At 38.1% G+C, this 24503-nt stretch overlaps 2 protein-coding genes across 9 annotated transcripts in view; one reads left to right on the top strand and one right to left on the bottom strand.

Annotated features, from left to right (window-relative positions):
- The window catches only part of SLC25A40 (solute carrier family 25 member 40), a 67384-nt gene that overhangs the window by 27650 nt on the left and 15231 nt on the right, over positions 1-24503 (bottom strand). The window lies entirely within an intron of this gene.
- The window catches only part of DBF4 (DBF4-CDC7 kinase regulatory subunit), a 34637-nt gene that overhangs the window by 6215 nt on the left and 3919 nt on the right, over positions 1-24503 (top strand). Inside the window, exons 2-12 of one of the 7 annotated variants that reach the window (XM_075827632.1) lie at positions 5186-5413; positions 10450-10513; positions 11807-11976; positions 13211-13405; positions 13607-13657; positions 13796-13865; positions 14375-14469; positions 20501-20531; positions 20653-20737; positions 22568-22693; positions 24054-24171. In XM_075827632.1, the coding sequence (XP_075683747.1) occupies positions 10501-10513; positions 11807-11976; positions 13211-13405; positions 13607-13657; positions 13796-13865; positions 14375-14469; positions 20501-20531; positions 20653-20737; positions 22568-22693; positions 24054-24171 (954 nt within the window). In that variant the 5' untranslated portion in view covers positions 5186-5413; positions 10450-10500. Of the gene's footprint in view, positions 1-5185; positions 5414-5454; positions 5671-10449; positions 10514-11803; positions 11977-13210; positions 13406-13606; positions 13658-13795; positions 13866-14374; positions 14470-20500; positions 20532-20652; positions 20738-22567; positions 22694-24053; positions 24172-24503 lie in introns of those variants that run through there. The other 6 variants (XM_075827630.1, XM_075827633.1, XM_075827631.1 and 3 more) reach the window with 6 other exon arrangements.

The following is a 24503-nucleotide window of genomic DNA, read 5'->3' as shown; positions in this document are numbered from 1 at the left end:
AGTGTGTAATATATGTGTATAGTGTGTAATATATATGTATAGTGTGTAATATATATGTATAGTGTGTAATATGTGTAGTGTGTAATATTTATGTATAGTGTGTAATATATATATAGTGTGTAATATGTGTATAGTGTGTAATATGTGTATAGTGTGTAATATATGTGTATAGTGTGTAATATGTGTATAGTGTGTAATATATATGTATAGTGTGTAATATGTGTATAGTGTGTAATATATATGTATAGTGTGTAATGTGTGTAGTGTGTAATATATATGTGTATAGTGTGTAATATATATGTATAGTGTGTAATATGTGTAGTGTGTAATATTTATGTATAGTGTGTAATATATGTGTATAGTGTGTAATATATATGTATAGTGTGTAATATGTGTAGTGTGTAATATTTATGTATAGTGTGTAATATATGTGTATAGTGTGTAATATGTGTATAGTGTGTAATATGTGTATAGTGTGTAATATATGTGTATAGTGTATAATGTGTGTAGTGTGTAATATATATGTGTATAGTGTATAATGTGTGTATAGTGTGTAATATATGTGTATAGTGTGTAATATGTGTATAGTGTGTAATATATGTGTATAGTGTGTAATGTGTGTAGTGTGTAATATATATGTATAGTGTGTAATATGTGTATAGTGTGTAATATATATGTATAGTGTGTAATATGTGTAGTGTGTAATATATATGTATAGTGTGTAATATGTGTATAGTGTGTAATATATGTGTATAGTGTGTAATGTGTGTAGTGTGTAATATATATGTATAGTGTGTAATATGTGTATAGTGTGTAATATATATGTATAGTGTGTAATATGTGTAGTGTGTAATATATATGTATAGTGTGTAATATGTGTATAGTGTGTAATATATATGTATAGTGTGTAATGTGTGTAGTGTGTAATATATATGTATAGTGTGTAATATATATGTATAGTGTGTAATATATATGTATAGTGTGTAATGTGTGTAGTGTGTAATATATATGTATAGTGTGTAATATATGTATAGTGTGTAATATATATAGTGTGTAATATGTGTATAGTGTGTAATATATGTAGTGTGTAATATGTGTATAGTGTGTAATATATATGTATAGTGTGTAATATGTGTATAGTGTGTAATATATATAGTGTGTAATATGTGTAATATATATGTATAGTGTGTAATATGTGTATAGTGTGTAATATATATGTATAGTGTGTAATATATATGTATAGTGTGTAATATGTGTATAGTGTATAATATGTGTAGTGTGTAATATTTATGTATAGTGTGTAATATATGTGTATAGTGTGTAATATATATGTGTATAGTGTGTAATATGTGTATAGTGTGTAATATATGTGTATAGTGTGTAATGTGTGTAGTGTGTAATATATATGTATAGTGTGTAATATATATGTATAGTGTGTAATATATGTATAGTGTGTAATATATATAGTGTGTAATATGTGTAATATATATGTATAGTGTGTAATATGTGTATAGTGTGTAATATATATGTAGTGTGTAATGTGTGTATAGTGTGTAATATATATGTATAGTGTGTAATATGTGTATAGTGTGTAATATATGTGTATAGTGTGTAATGTGTGTAGTGTGTAATATATATGTATAGTGTGTAATATATATGTATAGTGTGTAATATATGTATAGTGTGTAATATGTGTATAGTGTGTAATATGTGTAATATATATGTATAGTGTGTAATATGTGTATAGTGTGTAATATATATGTATAGTGTGTAATGTGTGTATAGTGTGTAATATATGTATAGTGTGTAATATGTGTAGTGTGTAATATATATGTATAGTGTGTAATATGTGTATAGTGTGTAATATATATGTATAGTGTGTAATGTGTGTATAGTGTGTAATATATATGTATAGTGTGTAATGTGTGTATAGTGTGTAATATATATGTATAGTGTGTAATATGTGTATAGTGTGTAATATATATGTATAGTGTGTAATATGTGTAGTGTGTAATATTTATGTATAGTGTGTAATATATATGTATAGTGTGTAATATGTGTATAGTGTGTAATATGTGTATAGTGTGTAATATATGTGTATAGTGTGTAATATATATGTATAGTGTGTAATATATATGTATAGTGTGTAATATGTGTAGTGTGTAATATTTATGTATAGTGTGTAATATATATATAGTGTGTAATATGTGTATAGTGTGTAATATGTGTATAGTGTGTAATATATGTGTATAGTGTGTAATATGTGTATAGTGTGTAATATATATGTATAGTGTGTAATGTGTGTAGTGTGTAATATATATGTGTAGTGTGTAATATGTGTAGTGTGTAATATTTATGTATAGTGTGTAATATATGTGTATAGTGTGTAATATATATGTATAGTGTGTAATGTGTGTAGTGTGTAATATATATGTATAGTGTGTAATATGTGTAGTGTGTAATATTTATGTATAGTGTGTAATATATGTGTATAGTGTGTAATATATATGTATAGTGTGTAATGTGTGTAGTGTGTAATATTTATGTATAGTGTGTAATATATGTGTATAGTGTGTAATATGTGTATAGTGTGTAATATGTGTATAGTGTGTAATATATGTGTATAGTGTGTAATATGTGTATAGTGTGTAATATATGTGTATAGTGTGTAATGTGTGTAGTGTGTAATATATATGTATAGTGTGTAATATGTGTATAGTGTGTAATATATATGTATAGTGTGTAATATGTGTAGTGTGTAATATATATGTATAGTGTGTAATATGTGTATAGTGTGTAATATATGTGTATAGTGTATAATGTGTGTAGTGTGTAATATATATGTGTATAGTGTATAATGTGTGTATAGTGTGTAATATATGTGTATAGTGTGTAATATGTGTATAGTGTGTAATATATGTGTATAGTGTGTAATGTGTGTAGTGTGTAATATATATGTATAGTGTGTAATATGTGTATAGTGTGTAATATATATGTATAGTGTGTAATATGTGTAGTGTGTAATATATATGTATAGTGTGTAATATGTGTATAGTGTGTAATATATGTGTATAGTGTGTAATGTGTGTAGTGTGTAATATATATGTATAGTGTGTAATATGTGTATAGTGTGTAATATATATGTATAGTGTGTAATGTGTGTAGTGTGTAATATATATGTATAGTGTGTAATATGTGTAGTGTGTAATATATGTATAGTGTGTAATGTGTGTAGTGTGTAATATATGTATAGTGTGTAATGTGTGTAGTGTGTAATATGTGTATAGTGTGTAATATATATGTATAGTGTGTAATATGTGTAGTGTGTAATGTGTGTAGTGTGTAATATATGTATAGTGTGTAATATATATGTATAGTGTGTAATATGTGTAGTGTGTAATATATGTATAGTGTGTAATGTGTGTAGTGTGTAATGTGTGTAGTGTGTAATATATATGTATAGTGTGTAATATGTGTATAGTGTGTAATATATATGTATAGTGTGTAATGTGTGTAGTGTGTAATATATATGTATAGTGTGTAATATGTGTAGTGTGTAATATATGTATAGTGTGTAATGTGTGTAGTGTGTAATATATGTATAGTGTGTAATGTGTGTAGTGTGTAATATATGTATAGTGTGTAATATGTGTAGTGTGTAATATATATGTATAGTGTGTAATGTGTGTAGTGTGTAATATGTGTATAGTGTGTAATATATATGTATAGTGTGTAATGTGTGTAGTGTGTAATATGTGTATAGTGTGTAATATATATGTATAGTGTGTAATATGTGTAGTGTGTAATATATGTATAGTGTGTAATGTGTGTAGTGTGTAATATATGTATAGTGTGTAATGTGTGTAGTGTGTAATATATGTATAGTGTGTAATATATATGTATAGTGTGTAATATGTGTAGTGTGTAATATATGTATAATGTGTAATGTGTGTAGTGTGTAATATGTGTATAGTGTGTAATATATATGTATAGTGTGTAATATGTGTAGTGTGTAATATATATGTATAGTGTGTAATATATGTATAGTGTGTAATATATATGTATAGTGTGTAATATATGTATAGTGTGTAATATATATGTATAGTGTGTAATATATGTATAGTGTGTAATATATATGTATAGTGTGTGATATGTGTAGTGTGTAATATATATGTATAGTGTGTAATATGTGTAGTGTGTAATATATATGTATAGTGTGTAATATGTGTATAGTGTGTAATATATATGTATAGTGTGTAATATATGTATAGTGTGTAATATATATGTATAGTGTGTAATATATGTATAGTGTGTAATATATATGTATAGTGTGTAATATATGTATAGTGTGTAATATATATGTATAGTGTGTAATATGTGTAGTGTGTAATATATGTGTATAGTGTGTAATATATGTATAGTGTGTAATATATATGTATAGTGTGTAATATATGTATAGTGTGTAATATATATGTATAGTGTGTAATATATGTATAGTGTGTAATATATATGTATAGTGTGTAATATATGTATAGTGTGTAATATGTGTAATATATATGTATAGTGTGTAATATGTGTAGTGTGTAATATGTGTAATATATATGTATAGTGTGTAATATGTGTATAGTGTGTAATATATATGTATAGTGTGTAATATATGTATAGTGTGTAATATATATGTATAGTGTGTAATATATGTATAGTGTGTAATATATATGTATAGTGTGTAATATATGTATAGTGTGTAATATGTGTAATATATATGTATAGTGTGTAATATGTGTAGTGTGTAATATGTGTAATATATATGTATAGTGTGTAATATGTGTATAGTGTGTAATATATATGTATAGTGTGTAATATATATGTATAGTGTGTAATATGTGTAGTGTGTAATATATATGTATAGTGTGTAATATATGTATAGTGTGTAATATGTGTAATATATATGTATAGTGTGTAATATGTGTATAGTGTGTAATATATATGTATAGTGTGTAATATATATGTATAGTGTGTAATATGTGTAGTGTGTAATATATATGTGTAGTGTGTAATATGTGTAATATATCTGTAGTGTAATATATATGTGTATAGTGAGTATAAACATTCTATATACTGTATCTGTGGTATATATATCTACCGTTATCTATTTATTATGTATTTATATTTATTATTATTTTAGTTTCCCCTCGGGTTAGTGAGCGGTACATGAGATAGATTTGTGGAATCTGCTGCACGACGTCACGGCGATGTTTACTCGGAATGAGGGGGCGGAGTCTCGGGGAGAGGCGGGAAATCCGCGAAGAAATCAAATCCCGGTGTCACCGCAAAAGCAATAGAGCTGGCGCAGCGCCTTGATTCGACCGGGAAACCGGAGTGCCGCCAGGCGGTGGGTCAGAGCGGGCGCCCGGTGAGTGTTGAGAAGTGAAGCCGGGGCCACGAATGGAGCGGGAGACAGCTGAGTCTATGTTGGGGCCTGCCCTCAGATAAAGGGGTGCAGGGGGTGTGAATATGGAGTCCTTGTAGTTTAGACCTGTCTCCTATTGGATTTATAAGTGATGAGTAGAGGACCTGACTCCCATCAGATAATATATGGAGGCCCTCTGTGGTGTTACAGTGCACTCGTTTTGATAGGGCAGGCTCGGAGTTGTAGTTCTACCTCAGCGGGTGAGTTATGACCTGGAGGTTACAGGTCACTATGGGGACAGCTTGGACTAGGTGGTGTTGGGTGACAATTGTCATGAATGTAAAGACAGATGTATCCACCTCTAACCTTATACAGTTACATACGTCTGCCATTAGATAACTGCAGCCGGCGGAATCGTTTTTTTTTTTTGTTTTTTTTTATATACGCTTGTATTGTGCAGTCGGTTACGCTTTTTTTTTTTTTTTTTTTTTTAATGCCATTAAGGCTGCAGGATCCCAACATCTACCAGCCGCGTCCCCGCCGAGGACGTATATAATGTGTCGTCACTGCCACCACTTGAATATAAGTGTGAAATCCTGCTATAGACTGAGCTTTCGAGTGATTCTAGGAGCAGTATCCGGGGCACAGCACTTGTTGGGGGTTACTCATTGGTTCTGTGTCTTAGTAGAAGAGGGAGGAGCTGCAAGTGAGAGCAGGAAGAAAGGTCACTATCCCCCCCCCCCCCTGGACAGCCTCCAGTGACCCCAGGGGGGGTACTTCATGTTATCACCCCCTCTTACCAATCAGAGCTGTGCGCCCTCATATCTGTCACATTTAGACCCTGTTCACACACTTTTTTTTTACAGGGGGAAAAAATCTGCCTCAAAATTCCTTCAGGAGGTTTTGACCTGCCTGCACTCTCTCTGATGTGTTTTTTAGCCACAGCCATTAAGCACCGCAGGCAAAAAAGAGTTGCAGAAATCTCTTTTCTCTTCCTCCCATTGATGTCAATGGGAGGTCAGAGACGGAAACGCCAGAATAGAGGGCATGACACTACTTCTTCCCGTGAGTTTTTTTTTTTCTGCTTCTGGGGGGGAAAAAAAGCTCCGCCTACCATTAAAAACAATGGGTGCCGTTTTTGGATGTATTTTGGTGCGGTTTCTGCGTCCACAACAACGTAAAAAAAAAACTCTGTGTGAGCGGGGGCTTAGGGGGATCTTTTTCATTCCTATCACCTAATCAGGCCATTTAGTGACCCGGATGTTTCCCGGCTTCTGGATCAGAGGCTTTCGGTCTCCTTGGTTCTGGTGATTATATGAAGTTGTATGTGCATGTCGACATGATGTATAATTGAATGCCAATACTAGTGTAGTAGATATACGTTTGAATTATTGATAAATATTTTACTGCTTGTCAAAACGTTTACAAATTGTTTTAATGGTATTTTAAAAAGGGCACTAATGCCAAATATTCTGAGTACAAGCAGAGGCAGCACAGATCATAGGTCCTGATTGGAGTGTCCGGCATATGGTGATTAAGGATTGACTAAGCTTCATAAGCCAATGCAGCGCCGCACAGGAGTAGTAAACTAAACTACTGATCTATTTGCCAGAGCGATACGCAAGTATTGCCTTTATTGAAGTGTCTTCAGATACACTGATAGCAAGTGTGTGTCACAACACTCCAAAAGAGGCTTTAACCCGTTAGTGACCGCCCCATCGTGTTTCTACGTCGGTCACTAACGGGCCTTATTCCGATGCCATAGACTTTTTACGTCGCGGCATCGGAATAAGTAAACAGAGCAGGGAACTGTCAGAGGCAGCTGAGGGCTGGGAGCGTCCCTGCTCTACCGGGTCAGATCGATATAAGTATCGATCTCACCCGTTTAACCCCTCAGATGCGGTGCTCAATAGCGAGCACCGCATCTGAGTGGTTTTGGAGAGAGGGAGGGAGCTCCCTCTCTCTCCCACCGACACCCGGCGATAACATCGCCGAGTGTCTGTGTCTCCAATGGCAGCCGGGGGCCTAATAAAGGCCCCCAGGTCTGCCTAGTGAATGCCTGCTAGATCATGCCGGAGGCATGACCTAGCAGATGCCTCTCCGTTTTAAACGGACAGGCATAATACACTGCAATACAGAAGTATTGCAGTGTATTATAATAGCGATCGCAGAATCGCATATTATAGTCCCCTAGTGGGACTAGTAAAAAAGTAAAAAAAAAAGTTTAATAAAGTTAATTAAACCCACTTTTTCCCCTTACAAACTGCTTTAGTATTAAAAAACCAAAATAAAGTAAAAAAGTTACACATTTGGTATCGCCGCGTCCGTAACGACCCCGACTATAAATCTATTACATTATTTAACCCGCACGGTGAACGCCGTAAAAAATTTAATAAAAAAAGATGGAAAAATTGCTGTTTTCTGTGAATCCTGACTTTAAAAAAAAATGTGATTAAAAAGTGATCAAAAAGTCGCATCTACTCCAAAATGGTACCAATAAAAACTACAAGTCTTCCCGCAAAAAAAAAAAAGCCCTCATACAACTGCATCGGCGAAAAATTAAAACCGTTACGGCTCTTCAAACATGGAGACACATAAACAAATAATTTTGAAAAAAAAGCGTTTTTACTGTGTAAAAGTAGTAAAACATACAAAAACTATACAAATTTGGTATCGTTGCAATCGTAACAACCCGCTGAATAAAGTTATTGTGTTATTTATATCACACGGTAAACGGCGTCGATTTTAGGACGCAAAAAAGTGGCAAAATTTCAGATTTTTTTTCTATCCCCCCCCCAAAAAGTTAATAAAAGTTAATCAATAAATAAAATGTACCTCAAAATGGTGCTATTAAAAAATACAGCATCATCCACTTCTCTTCGTTACCACCCAGCTTCTGGCAGTTCAGACACACAGCGTGTTCTCGCTCATCCGACGCGATGAAGTTCCTGTGTGAGGAAGTGAGTGACGTCACAGCGTGATCTCTGGAGAACACGCTGTGTGTCTGTGCACGGCCAGAAGCTGGGTGGTAACGAAGAGAAGTGGATGATTCTGATTCGTCAGCATCATACACTTCTATTCACAACGCCCAGCTAGTAAAACAAGTAAAAACGCCCAGATGTAACGAACACAAGACACGCCCACTTGTACATAACTTTAAACACGCCCAGTTGTACTTAAGAAAGGCTCATTTGCATAAATCTAAAAATGGTCATAACTTGGCTAAAAATGCTTGTTTTTGAAGAAAAAAAAAACGTTACTGTAATCTACATTGCAGCGCCGATCTGCTGCAATAGGAGATAGGGGTTTGAAAATCTGGTGACAGAGCCTCTTTAAACATATATTTCAATGGTCTGTTCTGTCAAAGATATGCAATACTAATTCCCAACGCGTTTCGGCGCCCCTGCAAATCCAGGGGAGCGTCCTCCGGGGTATAAATCGCTTAGAATATCTATTTCTGCTGGTCAGCACATGTGGTGCTGTATATTTTTGTGTTATCCGGCATGCACTAAACACTGATAGCTGGTTCAGTGGACATGATGTATAGCCTCCTGACATCGTGCACTCATGGGGGTGTTGTGTGACTCCGGCTGTACTTGGATCAGACTTTTATCCACAATCATGATCTTATACACAATTTTAATGTGAAATTCCATGAAGGCGCCTAGAAGTGTAAAGTGCTGGGTGGCATTTTTACAATGTGTTAGGCGTCCCACACACACGAGCATGTTCAGTCCCTTATATACAGTCCGCGTGTCGGCCGCATTTCCCGGACCGAACACAGTACAGGGAGCCGGCTCCTAGCATCATGGTTATCTATGACGCTAAGTGTCCCTGCCTCCCCGCGGTACAGGACAGTTTTTCCTGCAGCGAGGCAGGGACTTCTGTCATCGTACATAACTATGGTGCTAGTAGCGTTCCTCCCTGCACTGTGTTCGGTCCGGGGAATACTGTCGACATACGGTCCGTATATCACGGACCGAACACGCTCGTGTAGCCTTAGGGTTATGTTTACACAGGTCGGCTACGCTGCAAAAAAGTATGCAGCCTATCCGACTTCTAACTGGCAGGGAATTCTGACCACGCCAAATTGTGGTGCAGATTTTCATCTGGACTCACCGCTTCGGAAAACCGATCATAAAATAACATCAAATCAATACTTCCCTCTCTGTCCTTGCCATAGCGACACGTCTGCTCTCCTCCTACTCTACTACGCTGCAGGTTTTCTGCATTGAAATCCATTACGGGAAAACCCGCCACAAACCTGTCCCGTGTGATCATACCCTTAAGTCTACTTTCATAAAATATATGGGTATGGGGGGAATACGGCTTTGTTATTTGTGTATGTCAAGAGTCAGCAAATACGTGACCGTACTTACCAAATGTGGTGTGAATTTAGCTTTAAAGGGGTTTTCCATTGGCTTAAAGGGGTTGTTTACTATCGGACAACTGATTGCCTATCCACCGGAGAGGTCCTCATTATATCAGTGCGGGTCTGACACCCGGACCCTGCACCGATCGGCTGCTTGCGGGCACCAGATGTCATTGCACAGTATGGAACCTGAAGCAGATGGCTCCAGACACTGCGTAGTAGCCGTGCTGGGTTACTGCAGCTCTACTCCTATTGACTTGAATAGGAGCGGTGCTGCAGCTCGGCCGCTATTCCGGTGCTTTCGGCATGGATGTCCGGTGCCCGGAGACAGCCGAAACAGATGATCGGTGTGGGGTCCGGGTGTCAGACCACCACAGATCATATACTGATGACTTCTCCGGTGTATAGGTCATCAGTTGTCTGGTAGTGGATAACCCCTTTAAAAGGGTGCCATGTAGGCCGGTGCAATGTTAACACGTCAGCAGCTACCTCAGTGATAAGCGGGTGCAGCCGGACTCCTGATGACCAGCTCAATGTTGGGGAAGGTTATTCCTTGTTGTGCAACTATTTTCTGGTCTTTTATAATAAAATCTTGGGCAGTTTGCGTGTAACTACTTACTATTGTTTATTATAAAAACTGACCGTCTTAACCATTTACATTCTTTAGCTGCCACCACCTTCAATACCCAAAGTAAATGTTGTGAACATTGGATCCAAGATGCAAAGGAGCAGTGAGTATATGTGCAAGTGATTACCTATATGTATTAATACATGCGGTGGAAAGCTGGGTTTAGAGGAAAGCAATAATAGTAACCACTGTACATCCAAAGAGATAACGTATATTCCCTGACGCAGTAGGACAAATAATCAATAATGAACAGGAAGTCAATAGAAAATAAATATATTAGAAAGAATATCTCAGAGTTAGCAGATGAGTCTCCATACCCGCTGTCCTAATTAAGCAATCACAGAATGTATAGAGGTGACATGCTGGAAGTGACCAGAAAAAAACCTGCAGTCGGGAAAACAAATAAACAGAACCATTCTAATGGCATATCAATATAGAGATAAATATTCGTACCAAGGTGGCCGAAAACCGACATACATTCAGAAGGTATTTAGCTCAAGAAGCTGGCAAGAAGAGGTATATAAGCCCAAGTTGAGGTGAGTGTGTATGAGGAGTAGAAATACAAATAGAGCACTATGGCTGAAAAAATCATGTCATGTGAGAACTGACCCTGCCAGAATTGCCCAAAGCAGTCCAACGTCCCCCCAGTCCAATCATAAATAAGAAAAATACTCATCAGAAGAACAGAAATCTGTCCAGACCTGCCAAACCATGTAAGTAGACCTATTTGCATAGCAATTGTCCTACTGCCTCTTCCATCCTCTGCAAACGAAGAACCTCCTGAAACCTCTCCTGTATTGAGGGAGTTCTCTCCGATTTCCAAAGACGTGGAATAACCGTTCTAGCTGCTATTAAAAGAAAGCTAATCAAATGCCTTACGTTGGCTGTAATGGAACCTGGTACCATGGGAAGTGGCAGTACAGCTGGAGTGTTGGGTATCTCTCTTCCCATTCTCTTTTTAATAAGGGCCACCACCTTAACCCAGAAAGTTTGGATATGAGGACAACCCCAGCAAATGTGTAACATCGTTCCACGATCACTGTCCCTCTTTATTGACACTGTTTCCTCCAAAGTCATTGAGGTCTTTGGTTCGCTCCCGTTTCCTCATGTTGTAATGCTTTGTGTTTTTTTTTGTTGCTTTATAATTCTGGGTGTAGCTTCTGAGGTATGTTATTGCGGTGTATGTCAGACCCCTACACATCTATATGCCTTTCCATGTGATAAATAATTGTCCTCTGACCTTGTATAGCCACACGTGTAACAAATGTACTGTTCGTATCTAGTTTATTTGTACCACTGTCATTTTACCGCTTTTTGCTGTGAGCTTAAGAAAGCAAGTTAAAAAAAAACTACCATACATGTCATTGATAACTTATTTTTCTGTGTTGGGAAGAAGGAGGAACACAGGGGAGAGGAGTGAAAATGAAAGCAGAGGAGCCGACGACGAAAAAACTTCCAGACAAAGGTCCAACACCAAAGCCTTTTGCTGGGAGAGTGTTTTACCTGGACATTGCCTCAAGACTGGTAGCTGAAAAACTGGAAAAAGACATCAAGGATTTGGGAGGGGTAGGTGTGAGCACCTTAACGTCATGTTCTGCTTGTACGTGATGAAAAGCTAGTATATACATTTATATACCATGAGCCCAACACAGGAATAACAGAATTATATGGAGAGAAAAATCGAAATAAACATTTTTCCAGGACAATATTTTCCAATCTAGTGAGGATTAATCTGCAGTGATCATTGTAGTGTTACCAGGTTGTGGATCAAGTTCTTGTATCGAATTTAAAGTGTAACCAAACTTTTAAAGAAAACTAGTTATGCGTCAGAAGCTTTGATCCGAGCACTGATAACTCCACCGCTCGCTAATACAAAGTGGCAAAAATGCTCGGGTAATCGCCGTGCCGCTTCGTTTCTGATCTGCTTTCCGCGGACAGCCGAACTGAGCAGTGTTTGAACGTAAAGACTTTCTATTGAGCCCGTACACCATTTCAAGGAAAGCTGGTTAGAAACTAAGCGGCACAGCGCTCATCCAAGCACTTCTGCCGCTTTGTTTTGGTGACTCACACCGATCAAATCTTCCATGACAAAAATTTTTATTTACCCTTTATTTGACTGAATCCTGGGCCAAATGCAGAGATGTGGCCTTGAGGAGACGACAATATTCAAAAATGTTATTGTATCCCAAAGCTTAATGTGTAATGATATTTTCAAAATCTCTGCTTGCTGGTAGTAAGTGAAAACATTCTTGGTGAAGCTGTATACCCATCTTGAGCCAGTCCTGTTCTCCGCTGGGGGTTTGTCACAATGTAGGCAATTATCTGAGATAAATATAGCATGAGCATTAAATTCCCCACTGCCCCGGGCTTGAGGCTCACAGCTTGTACTACTTTGTGGGCAGCGCTGGATCATGTTTAGCATGTAAGCCGTGACGAGTGTGCATGGTTTTTGCGGTAGTCAGGGGAGATGGCGTCCTGCTAACAGCTAATATGTAGTGCGTTTTAGTTGCTCCATCACGCCTGCGTGTTTTGCGGTATGTAAGTACCCCCCTCCCCCCCCTCGTTCGCCACCACGTGTATGCGGACAGTTGATGGCCTGTAATATCCAACACTCGCATAGGTGCCACGGCCCCTTCTGAAAATCATACACGCTGGATAGTTGGTTGATATTGATGAAGTTCGTAGTAATGGCTGACCTTTTTCTAACATATATGGCCAGCTTTAGGCTGCGCAGCGCAAATCTAATAAGTAGGTATAAATAATACAAATTGTTAATTGTGTCTTTCTGCAATCGTTTTAGACTGTTGAAGGATTTCTTAGTAAAGAAATAAGTTGTCTAATCACCAATAAAAAGGAAGCAAAGTGTACAAAGTCGTTGAAATACTCGTGTTGCATGCCAAGTCCTGAGCCTGCCCACAATTCAGGAACTAGTTCTGCTCGACCAAGCGGCCATAGAGGCTGCCAGGATGGAGGCCCTAGTAAGAAACCAGAAAAGGTAAGTCCTTTGTGGATCTGCTTTGGTTATTTTAAACCACATGCTGATGAGACATGGACCATAGTGGCACGGTTTCTGGAGGAGAACCTGCAATCTATTTCTAATATCGTACACCTTTATGTGAGCATGTGATAGCATCAGTTTTGTATTTTCACAAATCGATAACTTTAGATTGATCTTCTAATGACATTCTGTTTACAGGAAGATGTGAGCAGAGGGAAATCATTACTCAAAAAAGTGATAAAACAACAGGTGAGCCAGTAGCAACTTTTTATTTATTTTTTTTCTTTAAGAATAATATATTTTTCACTTTGTGAATCTGAAAATGTTTCAATACTTCTCTTCTGCCAATAGCAATTGAATTGGCTAAGTTTAATTTCTTATTAACAGGAATTTCTTCCAAAAAACAGCATACTGGCCAATGCATTGAACTGGGGAGTTCGAATTTTACATTTGGATGGTAAGGAAGATGAGTTTCTGTACCAATTGTCTGAAGGACGGAAATACGCGCAAACTTGTTGGTGATAAACACATGATCTGCTAGTTGTAGATGACCTCATTGTTGTAACGTAACCGGGAGACTTGTATCGGTGGTTTTAAAAGTCGTTGGCGTAGATCAGACTGACACATCTGTCATGATGATCCCCATAAGTTTATTGATGCTTAGTGACAGCTATTGCCGAGCCTATTTATAAATATCGCTACAAGTTGCGTTTATAGAGTTTGACGAACAGTCAAAATCGTGAATTGTTCGATCTCTTTGTTTACATTGTCCAATTATCGTGGAGATAATGACTGTGATACACCTCCCAGTCCTCTTATTTCTAATCTGAGGAAATAACAGGTTTGGAAATCTTGTGATGAAAATAAACAAAGATGACATTATATTTTTTAAATTGCTCCACTAAAAAGATCACATCAAACTTCAAAATTACATTTTAATTTGACACTTCTGTGTGTATTTTACAGATGCAAAAATCTATATAAATCAAAAGAAAAAATCTTGGCAACAGGTGAAGAAACTAAAGAAATCTGAAAAACCCAATGCTCCTTCGAAGCCAGTAGTAAGTACTTCATTTCTTTTGTATTTAGTTTCTACAGTGGCAGTAAAATTAATTATTAAAGGAGTATTCCGAGAATTAACATTTATCTCCTCAGGATATGTGATGTGTCTGATCGCTGGGGGCTCCGTCGCTCGGACTACCACTGTAGTTCGAATGGAGTAGCGTTCGACCATCCTCTGCTCCGTTCAATGTCTATGGGACTAACTAAGCTGGCCAAGTACACCGCTCGGCTGTATCTGTCAGTCGCTAAGACATGGAATCGAGCAGCAAAGCGAATGCTCCAGCGTGATTGTGCAGTGAAAGAAGCTGGGCTGGAACAATGAGAAGTGTATGACGCTGATTTAGTCACTGATTGGTCAGCGTCATACACTTCTCTCCACAACGCCCAGTTGGTAAAAAGAAAAAACACGCCTAGTTGTCTATTAACCCCTTAATGACCAGGCCATTTTGCACGTTAATGACCAAGGATTATTTTTTGTTTTTTCACGTTCCAAGAGTCGTAACTTTTTTTATTTTTTTTTATTCCGTCGACATAGCCATATGAGGGCTTGTTTTTTTGCGGGACGAGTTGTGTTTTTTAATTGTACCATTTTTAGATGCTTATAATATATTGATTAACTTTATTTTAGGAGAGAATTGAAAATAAGCAGCTATTCCAGCATTGATTTTCACGTTATAAATTTACGCCGTTTACCATGCAGCGTAAATAACATGTTAACTTTTATTCTATGGGTCGGCACGATTACGGGGATACCAAATATGTAAAGGTTTTATGTTTTCCTACGTTTGCACAATAAAAAGCCTTTAACCCCTTCCCTCTTTGGCCACTTTTGACCTTCCTGACAGAGCCTCATTTTTCAAATCTGACATGTTTCACTTTATATGGTAATAACTCCGGAATGCTTTTACCTATCCAAGTGATTCTGAGATTGTTTTCTCGTGACACATTGGACTTTATGTTACTGGCAAAATTTGCCCGATACATTCAGTATTTAATTGTGAAAAACACCAAAATTTAGCGAAAAATTGCAAAAATTTGCATTTTTCTCAATTTAAATGTATCTGTTTGTAAGACAGGCAGTTATACCACACAAAAATGTTGCTAACAAACATCCCCCATATGTCTACTTTAGATTGGCATCGTTTTTTGAACATCATTTTATTTTTCTAGGACGTTACAAGGCTTAGAACTTTAGCAGCAATTTCTCACATTTCCAAGAAAATTTCAAAATGATATTTTTACAGGGGCCAGTTCAGTTGTGAAGTGGCTTTGAGGTCCTTGGATATTAGAAACCCCCAATAAGTCACCCCATTTTAAAAACTGCACCCCTCAAAGTATTCAAAACAGCATTTAGAAAGTTTCTTAACCCTTTAGACATTGCACAGGAATTAAGGCAAAGTAGAGGTGAAATTTACAAAGTTCATTATTTTTTTCCAGAAATTCATTTTGAATCCATTTTTTTTGTACCACAGAATGTTTTACCCAAGAAATGCAACTCAATATTTATTGCCCAGGTTCTGCAGTTTTAGGAAATATCCCACATGTGGCCGTAGCGTGCTACTGGACTGAAGCACCGGCCTCAGAAGCAAAGGAGCACCTGGTGGATTTTGGGTCTCCTTTTTATTAGAATATATTTTAGGCACCATGTCAGCTTTGAACAGGTCTTGTGGAACTAAAACAGTGGAAACCCCCCAAAAGTGACCCCATTTGGGAAACTACACCCCTCGACGAATTTATCTAGGGGTGTAGCAAGCATTTTGACCGGCCAGTTTTTTTGCAAACATTTTTGGAACTAGGCCATGAAAATGAAAATCTAAATTTTTTCAAATAAAATGTAGGTTTAGCTAATTTTTTTACATTTCCACAAGGACTAAAGGAGAAAAAGCACCATAAAATTTGTAAAGAAATTTCTCCCGAGTAAAACAATACCCCACATGTGGTAATAAACGGTTGTTTGGACACACGGCAGGGCTTAGAAGGGAAAGAGCGCCATTTGGCTCTTGGAGCTCAAATTTAGCAGGAATGGTTTACGGAGGCCATGTCACATTTGCAAAGCCCCTAAGGTGACAAAACAGTGGAAACCCCCAACAAGTGACCCCATTTTGGAAACTATACCCCTTGAGGAAATTATCTAGGGGTATAGTGAGCATTTTGACCCCACAGGTTTTTTGCAGAAATTTTTGGAATTAGGCTGTGAAAATGAAAATCTACATTTTTTCAAATAAAATGTAGGTTTAGCTAATTTTTTTTCATTTCCACAAGGACTGAAGGAGAAAAAGCACCATAAAATTAGTAGGGCTCAGAATGGAAGGAGCACCATTTGGATTTTGGATAGTGTCTGGGCGCCATGTCACATTTGCTGAGCCCCTGTAGTACTAGTACAGTGGAAACACCCCAAAAGTGACTCCATTTGGGAAACTGCACCCCTGAGGAATCATCTAGGGGTATAGTGAAAATTTTGATCCCAAAGGTTTTTTGCTGAATTAATTAGAATTAAGCTATGAAAATGAAAAATATTTTTTTTTTCCAACAAGATGTCGTTTTAGATCAACATTTTTCATTTTTACAAGGAATAGAGAAGAAAAAGCACCCCAACATTTGTAAAGTAATTTCTCCCGAGTACGGTAACACCCCATATGTGTTTATAATCAGCTGTTTACGTATATGGGAGCATTCAGAAGTAAAGGAGCGGTATTTATCTTTTGGAGCGTAGATTTTGCTGGAATGGTTTGCGGACGCCATGTTGCATTTGCAAAACCCCTCATGTACCAAACAAAAGTGACCCCGTTTTAGAAACTACACCCCTAAAGGCATTTATCAAGGGGTGTAGTGAGAATTTAGACATCACAGGTGTTTTTCAGAAATGAATACGCAGTGGATGGTGCAAAGTGAAAATTGCAATTTTTCCACTGATCTGCCCATTCACCGCTCAAGATGTTGTGCCCCTAGAGAATCTTACCCTATAAATTGTTAAGCGGGTTCTCCCGGGTATGGTAATGCCTTACTTGTGGCCATAAATTGCTGTTTGGGCACACTGTAGGGCTAAGAAGGGAAAGACTGCCATTTTGAGCATGGATTTTGCTTGGTAACAGTTCTGTTTGGGGTTTTGCTGGTATTTCCGTTTATAATGTGGTGGCATATGTAATCTGTGCGGAGTATATCAGGGGTATATGTAATCTGTGCGGAGTCCATCAGGGCATAATAAGAGGGTATAATAATGGGGTAAATAATACAATTATTCATAGGTGTGTGTTACGATGTGAAGCGATCCGTTATGCGCAGGCCGGTGTCACACTGATAAACAGTTTTCTTTCTTATCCCCCTTTTGTAACGCTCTGCAGCTTTTGGGGACTTTTTCTCCTTCGTAGTTTGGGAAATATTGCTGGGAAAGTTTTGCGCTGGTATAATACGGGCGCCCTCGCTTCCAGCGGATGTGCGATGTCCCTTCCCTATCCTAGTTCCTAAATACTAGGGTCCTGAAACTGCAGGAATGTTCCCCTCCGGCCTGCGCATTGAGATGTTTTTTCATCACCGCATTACTAGTGCCGTAACTTTTTTTATTTTTCAGTTGATTGGGCGGTGTGCGGGCTTGTTTTTTGCGAGACGGGCTGTAGATTTTATTGGTATCATTTTAGAACACATACGACTTTTTGATCACTTTTTATTTCATTTTTTGGTAAAGGAAATTACCAAAAACAAGCAATTCTGGAATCTTTTTTTATTGTTTTTTTTATCGGCATCCACAGTGCGCCCTAAATTACATGTTCGCTTTATTCTGCGGGTCGATACGATTACGGCGATACCAAATTTATATAGTTTTTTTTATGTATTGAGGCTTTTGCACAATAAAATCACTTTTTTTATAAAATCATTTGTTTTCTGTGTCACCATATTCTAAGACCCATAGCTTTTTTTATTTTTGCGTGCACGAAACGGTGTCAGGGATTATTTTTTGCGGGACGGATTGTAGTTTTTATTAGTACTATTTTGGAGTAAATGTGACTTTTTGATCACTTTTTTTATAGCATTTTTTGGAAGGAAATGTGACCTAAAAACAAAGATTCTGGCGTTTTTCATGTTTTTTTTTTTTACGGCGTTCACAGTGCGGGATAAATTACATAATAGTTTTGTAGTTTGGGTCGTTACGGACGCGGCGATACCAATTATGTATCGTTTTTAATTTTTACGGTTTTTCCCATAATAAAAGACTTACTATGGGAAAAAAGTCAGTTTAGCTTTATTTTTATTTGAAATGTGTGTGTTTTTTATTGTTTTACCACATTTTTATTATCTTTTTTTTACTTTTCTGACTTGTCCCACTACGGGACATGAGGGCCTGATGCCCCGATCGCTACTCTAATACACTGCACTACATACGAAGTGCAGTGTATTAGCGCTGTCAGTTATTCACTGACAGCAAGCCTATGAGGACTCGCCGAAGGCGGGTCCTCATGGGCTCCTGTACAAGGCAGACTCGGACGCCATTTTCTGGCGGCCGATTGCCACAGCAACCCAGCGATTGCATCACTGGGTTGCCGATCGGGTGAAAACCTATCAGATGCTGCGGTCTATTGAGCGCAGCATCTGAGGGGTTAATCTGCCGGATCGGAGAATAGCTCCGGTCCTGGCAGTTACAGGAGGGTGCCAGCTGTATAATACAGCTGTCACCCCGCGGTGATGGTGCCGGCTCTGCTTCTGAGCCCGCACAATCACTGCGCCGTACATGTACGGCGCTTTGCGGGAAGCACCTCCCGACAGCGCCGTACATGTACGGCGCATGTCGGGAAGGGGTTAATAAAAAATTACTTGTTTTTGCATCGCCGCATTCCAAGAGCCGTAATTTTTTTTTATTTTTTCGTATGTGGGCTTCATTTTTGCGGGTGTATGTGTAGTTTTCATTAGTACTATTTTGGGGTACATAGGACTTATAGATTAACTTTTATTTAATTTTTTATGGGGGGAATGGGAGAAAAGAGAATTTTGCAGTTTTGTTTTTTTTGGACGCCGTTCATCCGGCGGTTTAATCAATGTGTTCATTTTATTGGTCAGGTTGTTCCGATCGCGGGGATACCATATGTGTATGTTTGTTTTGACACTTTTCCTAAATAAAACCACTTTTTGGGCAATTAAAAGTAGTTTGATTTGATTTTGACTGTAATTTTTTTATTTATTTTTTTCACAAACTTTATTTAACTGATTTACATTTTATTTATTTATTTATTTATTTTTTAGTCCCACCAGGGGACTTCACTATGCGATCTGCTGATCGCATATATAATACTTTGGTATACTTAGTATACCAAAGCTTTATTGCCTATTATGCCATGCCTCTGGCACGGCATAATAGGCATACAGCCAGGGCAGGCCTGGGGGTCTTTGTTAGACACCCGGCTGCCATGGCAACCCGTTGGCAGCCTGAGATTGCAATCGCGGGCCGCCGATGGGTGACAGAGGGAGCTCCCTCCCTCTGTCAATAGATTTAAATGCCGCGGTCGCTATTGACTGCGGCATTTAATGGGTTAAATGGCTGAGATTGAAGATTTCTTCAATCTCGACAGTTGCAGCGGGAGCCAAGCTGTTAGTCACAGCCGGGCTCCCGCGGCGATCGCGCGGCCACAGCGTCTGTGCCCGCGCGATCTCCATCACGTACATGCACGTGGGAATGCGAGAACAGGCTGCGTTCCCCCGACGTGCATGTACGTGAAAATGCGGGATGGGGTTAAACTCCTTAGCATAAATCTAAAATTGCTCATAACTGGCTCAAAAATGATATTTTTTCCAAATAAAAGCCACTGTTATCTACATTACAGCGCCAATCAGATTATGTAGGGGACAGGGCACTTATAATCTGGTAACAGAGCCTCTTTAATGTAAAGCAAATGGGAGGGGGAAAGTCCACCAACAAATGGAACAATGCTCTGAACAAAACATTACGTAATATATGTACAGGGATCATTGTTTTTGCTGTGATTTGTAAAAGGGAAACCCTAAAAATTTAGACCAAGCTTACGTTATCCACTTTTTGTACAGGCAAAACGTCCAGCACGACAGAAAGTGAAAGGTGAGTATTTGTTTTTTTTTTGTTTTTTTTTAAAATGTTTTTTATATTTTTTTTTAATTAAATTTTTCATGGGGGAAAATAACCAACCCCTTTGACTGAATTATGTTTTTTCTATTTCTAGCACAGAAACTGAAGAGTCCATTTATCAAGGTGGAAGACAGCAGCTGGTGTGTTGTGCTAATTCCTAAAAGTTTCTGTCCATTGAGGTGCTTTCTATGCCATTTCACTGTAGTATCTGTACTCACTATAAAATCAATAACTTGTAATGTTTAAAGGGATCCTGTCACCAGCATTTCACTTATTGAACTTTACCTATTCCTCACTGGACTCTGCTATCAAAAGTTCATTGCCGTTATCCGCTCTCCTAAACTCCTCCTCCGACTGTAAATAACGGTCTGCAAACATTTTGCGCCTTTTATCGTAATAATCCGGTGTCCCTTTGTGAACACACACCAGAAGAGTACATCAATGCACAAGCTCGGGATATTATGTGCTGTGGGAAGGCGAGGAGCGGTCAATCAAAAGTAAGGAGACGGGTAAACCCGGAAAGACTTGAGGAATGAAGATATGACTTTTCAAACGAAGATTTGACTCTTTTTAAACGAAGATCTGACTCTTTTATGCTCATTAGCATACGTGTGGGAACACTAAACTGAATACGAAAGCTACGGAGCCGACTAAGAAGACAATTCTAGGTTATATAGAAATTATTTTTCACCCACTACCGCCAGGTATTGCTGGGTTAATAGGCGAAATGCTGGTGACAGGTTCCCTTTAAGGAGATTGTTACCAGACAGATCTAAAGACCAACTCCATCTCGATATGAAATTCCCTTTTTATTTCAACTTCCTATAAAAAAAATAATAAAAAAAATAGAATATGCAACACTATCCAGGTACATGTGAAAGTGTAGATTGTATGCTACATGTACAACAGTTTGGCCGACTTTTGGCTGGTTGACATGACTTTGCTCCTCTTGTAAAGAAATCATGGAGCCAATGACGTGATCCCAATTAGTAAAGAGGTATGTTCTGTTTTACTGCCCAGTTGGGATAAGGGCACAGGTTCACAGTTGGTAGATCTACAGTAAGTTCACATGGAGGATTGTTCCCTCAAACATCCGCGCTGGATTTGAAAGCGAATCAATGGCAGAAACACGAGGCTGACCCTTACATTTCTGCCACCGTTTTGCCGTGTGACTTTCCGCACAAATTCTGCAGCATTTCTGTCCAGTGTGAATCCAGACTAAACGTTTATACAAAGTTTGAAAATTAATTTAAAACTAATGTAGACGGGTCAAAAAGTAAAAACAGAGCGAACAGACATAGTAGTTAATAAATTAATTGGTAAAAGTACATTTGGAACGACAGGCAGCCTCTCTATAAGGGCTCATGCACACGATCGTTGTTTTCTTCAGTGTCCTATGTGTTTTGCGGATTCCGATCCATTTATTTCTATGGGGCCATGCACACCTATGTTTCTTTTATATATTTTTTCAGGTTCGTGTGTCCGTTCCGCAAATGATAGAACAAGTCCTATTCTTGTCCGTATTTGCGGTCCGTCTCACCCAGTCTAGTGTATGAGTCCCGTCCACCCCAAAAAAAAAATAGCACATGGAAGCCACTATTTGTGTGTTCGGTCTGCAAAACAGAAATGGTCTTTCCTAAATTAGTATATAGCAGCACCCAATATGCAAAACTATTTACAGTAGAACTATGTGATGTGAAGTTACATTATTTTTAAGGAAAAATACTAGCTGAAGTACGAGTTAAAACTTAACGCTGGGAATAGCTGAGTGCCCTGGCTCTCCAACACACATTTCGCTGCAGCAGGCCATCAGTTAGGAGGCGCATTGCGCAAGTTCCACCGTGTGTTGGGGCCAGGCCAAAGTCAATGAGGAGTCCTAAACTATATTTATACACTGCCTGTTTTAAATAATAAACTGAACTTTGTTCATGTATGATCAAGTATTTTCTCTCATTTTATATTTGATCTGTTCTACAGTTATAATCATGGATAATCCTAATCTTTTACAGCCAGTACAGACCCCTCTATCTCGTGTTACCTTTGTTCCGATCGTTCCAGTCTACCTCCTCGAAGTGCTGCCGTCCTGTGGATAAGAAATCTGTTGCTGCTCAGAAAGGGACCGAAACAAAGCAAAGGTATGTTGTTGGATTCCAATAGTGTTTTCTCAAAACAAATGATGCCCCTTTTGCCCCATTGCTGCTCCCTGCCATAAAATAAAATAAATGCCTAAAATGTAAATATGAAGGAAGACAGTTTTTTTTGGTTTTTTTTCGTTTTATATCGTTGGTGTTACAGCACCCTGGGTAGGAGGCTGACGCTAGGTATGAAAAATCTTTGCTCTGCCAAGCAGGCTATGCCCTTCCCTCACACTGGCTAAATCAGTTTTTAGCCTAGTGTCCGTAAGAGGCAGACATGACCTAATTTTATTATTTTAGTTTGATTTAGTTTCTCTCCTCTCGCTCAACCTAGTTTTCTCCTTCCACAGGCAGTGCCAATAACACTACTATATGTTCGACGGAATTTTGAAGCAGAATTTTCTGCCGGGGAAAAAACTGAACATACCCTTAGGGCCTGTTCACATCACCGTTCGCTTTCCGTTCCGGGGTTCTGTCTGAGGTTTCCGTTGGGTGAACCCCGCAACGGAAAGTGAAACCACCGCTTCCGTTTCAGTCACTATTGATATCTGTTTCCGTTCGTCACTATTCCGGCAGGATTCCGTTTTAATGACGGAATCCATAGCGGAGTCGACTGCGCTATTGATTCCAACGGAAATCTGCCGGAATGGTGTTGAACGGAAACTATTAGCGATGTTTCCGTCACCATTGATATCAATGGTGACTGAAACGGAAGCTGTGGTTTCACTTTCCGGTGCGGGGTTCACCCGACGGAAACCCCTGAACGCAAAGCGATCGCTGATGTGAACAGGCCCTAAGGCTGGATTTACACATTCTGTTTTTGGAACCAAAGCCAAAAGATCCAAAAGGAAGGAAAGATGTAAATAAAAGATCGATTCATCTCATTTCCTTTTTGTATCCACTCCTGTGTTTGGCTAAAAAAATTGCACCAAAATTCCACGTCTGATCCTGGACTTAAAGAAAATTTCCAGTTAGTAACACTGGATTCAAGTGATGTCTGATGACTGTCAGAAATGTAAAAAATATATTTTATTTTACTTTGGTCATATTAATATTTCCAACTGCTGTCGTACCCTGGGAGGAGCTTGGCTGTCGCATAACTGCACTTCAAAACTGTAGGAAAGTCATTTATATACGACTAACAAGTGTTCTGGTGTACGAAAACGAATTGTCACAGATGTCAGCAATGAACTGTCAGAATGTAGAAAGCTTTTATAATGTTATTGAACGCATATAGACACTGATAGTGTAGTGCTGACCGTTGGTTTTTTTTTTTTTTTGTTTTTTTTTCTTTAAAGCTTTTATTATGGAGTAAAATGAAAGCTGCATTTTGTTTTTTATTTTATTTTATTTTTTCTAGCCTAAATAAGACTTGGCATGGGCAAGATGAAGGAAACATTTCTCACAATAAATTTAAGGAGCAGAAAAAGCGTGGATACTGTGAATGCTGCCTACAGAAATATGATGACCTGGAAGCTGTAAGTACTTTTTTTTGATGCACCATCATTTATAATATTTAGGTTGAATGTTCTGCTTGAAAGAGGCTCTGTCACCAGATTTTGCAACCCCTATCTGCTATTGCAGCAGATCGGCGCTGCAATGTAGATTACAGTAACGTTTTTATTTTTAAAAAACGAGCATTTTTGGCCAAGTTATGACCATTTTTGTAGTTATGCAAATGAGGCTTGCAAAAGTCCAAGTGGGCGTGTTTAAAAGTAAAAGTCCAACTGGGCGTGTATTATGTGCGTACATCGGGGCGTGTTTACTACTTTTACTAGCTGGGCGCTCTGATGAGAAGTATCATCCACTT

This window comes from Rhinoderma darwinii, chromosome 5, assembly GCF_050947455.1.
Source record: "Rhinoderma darwinii isolate aRhiDar2 chromosome 5, aRhiDar2.hap1, whole genome shotgun sequence".
Taxonomy (NCBI): domain Eukaryota; kingdom Metazoa; phylum Chordata; class Amphibia; order Anura; family Rhinodermatidae; genus Rhinoderma; species Rhinoderma darwinii.
The sequence above is the reverse complement of the archived record's forward strand: the minus strand, read 5'-3'. Positions and strand labels throughout refer to the sequence as shown.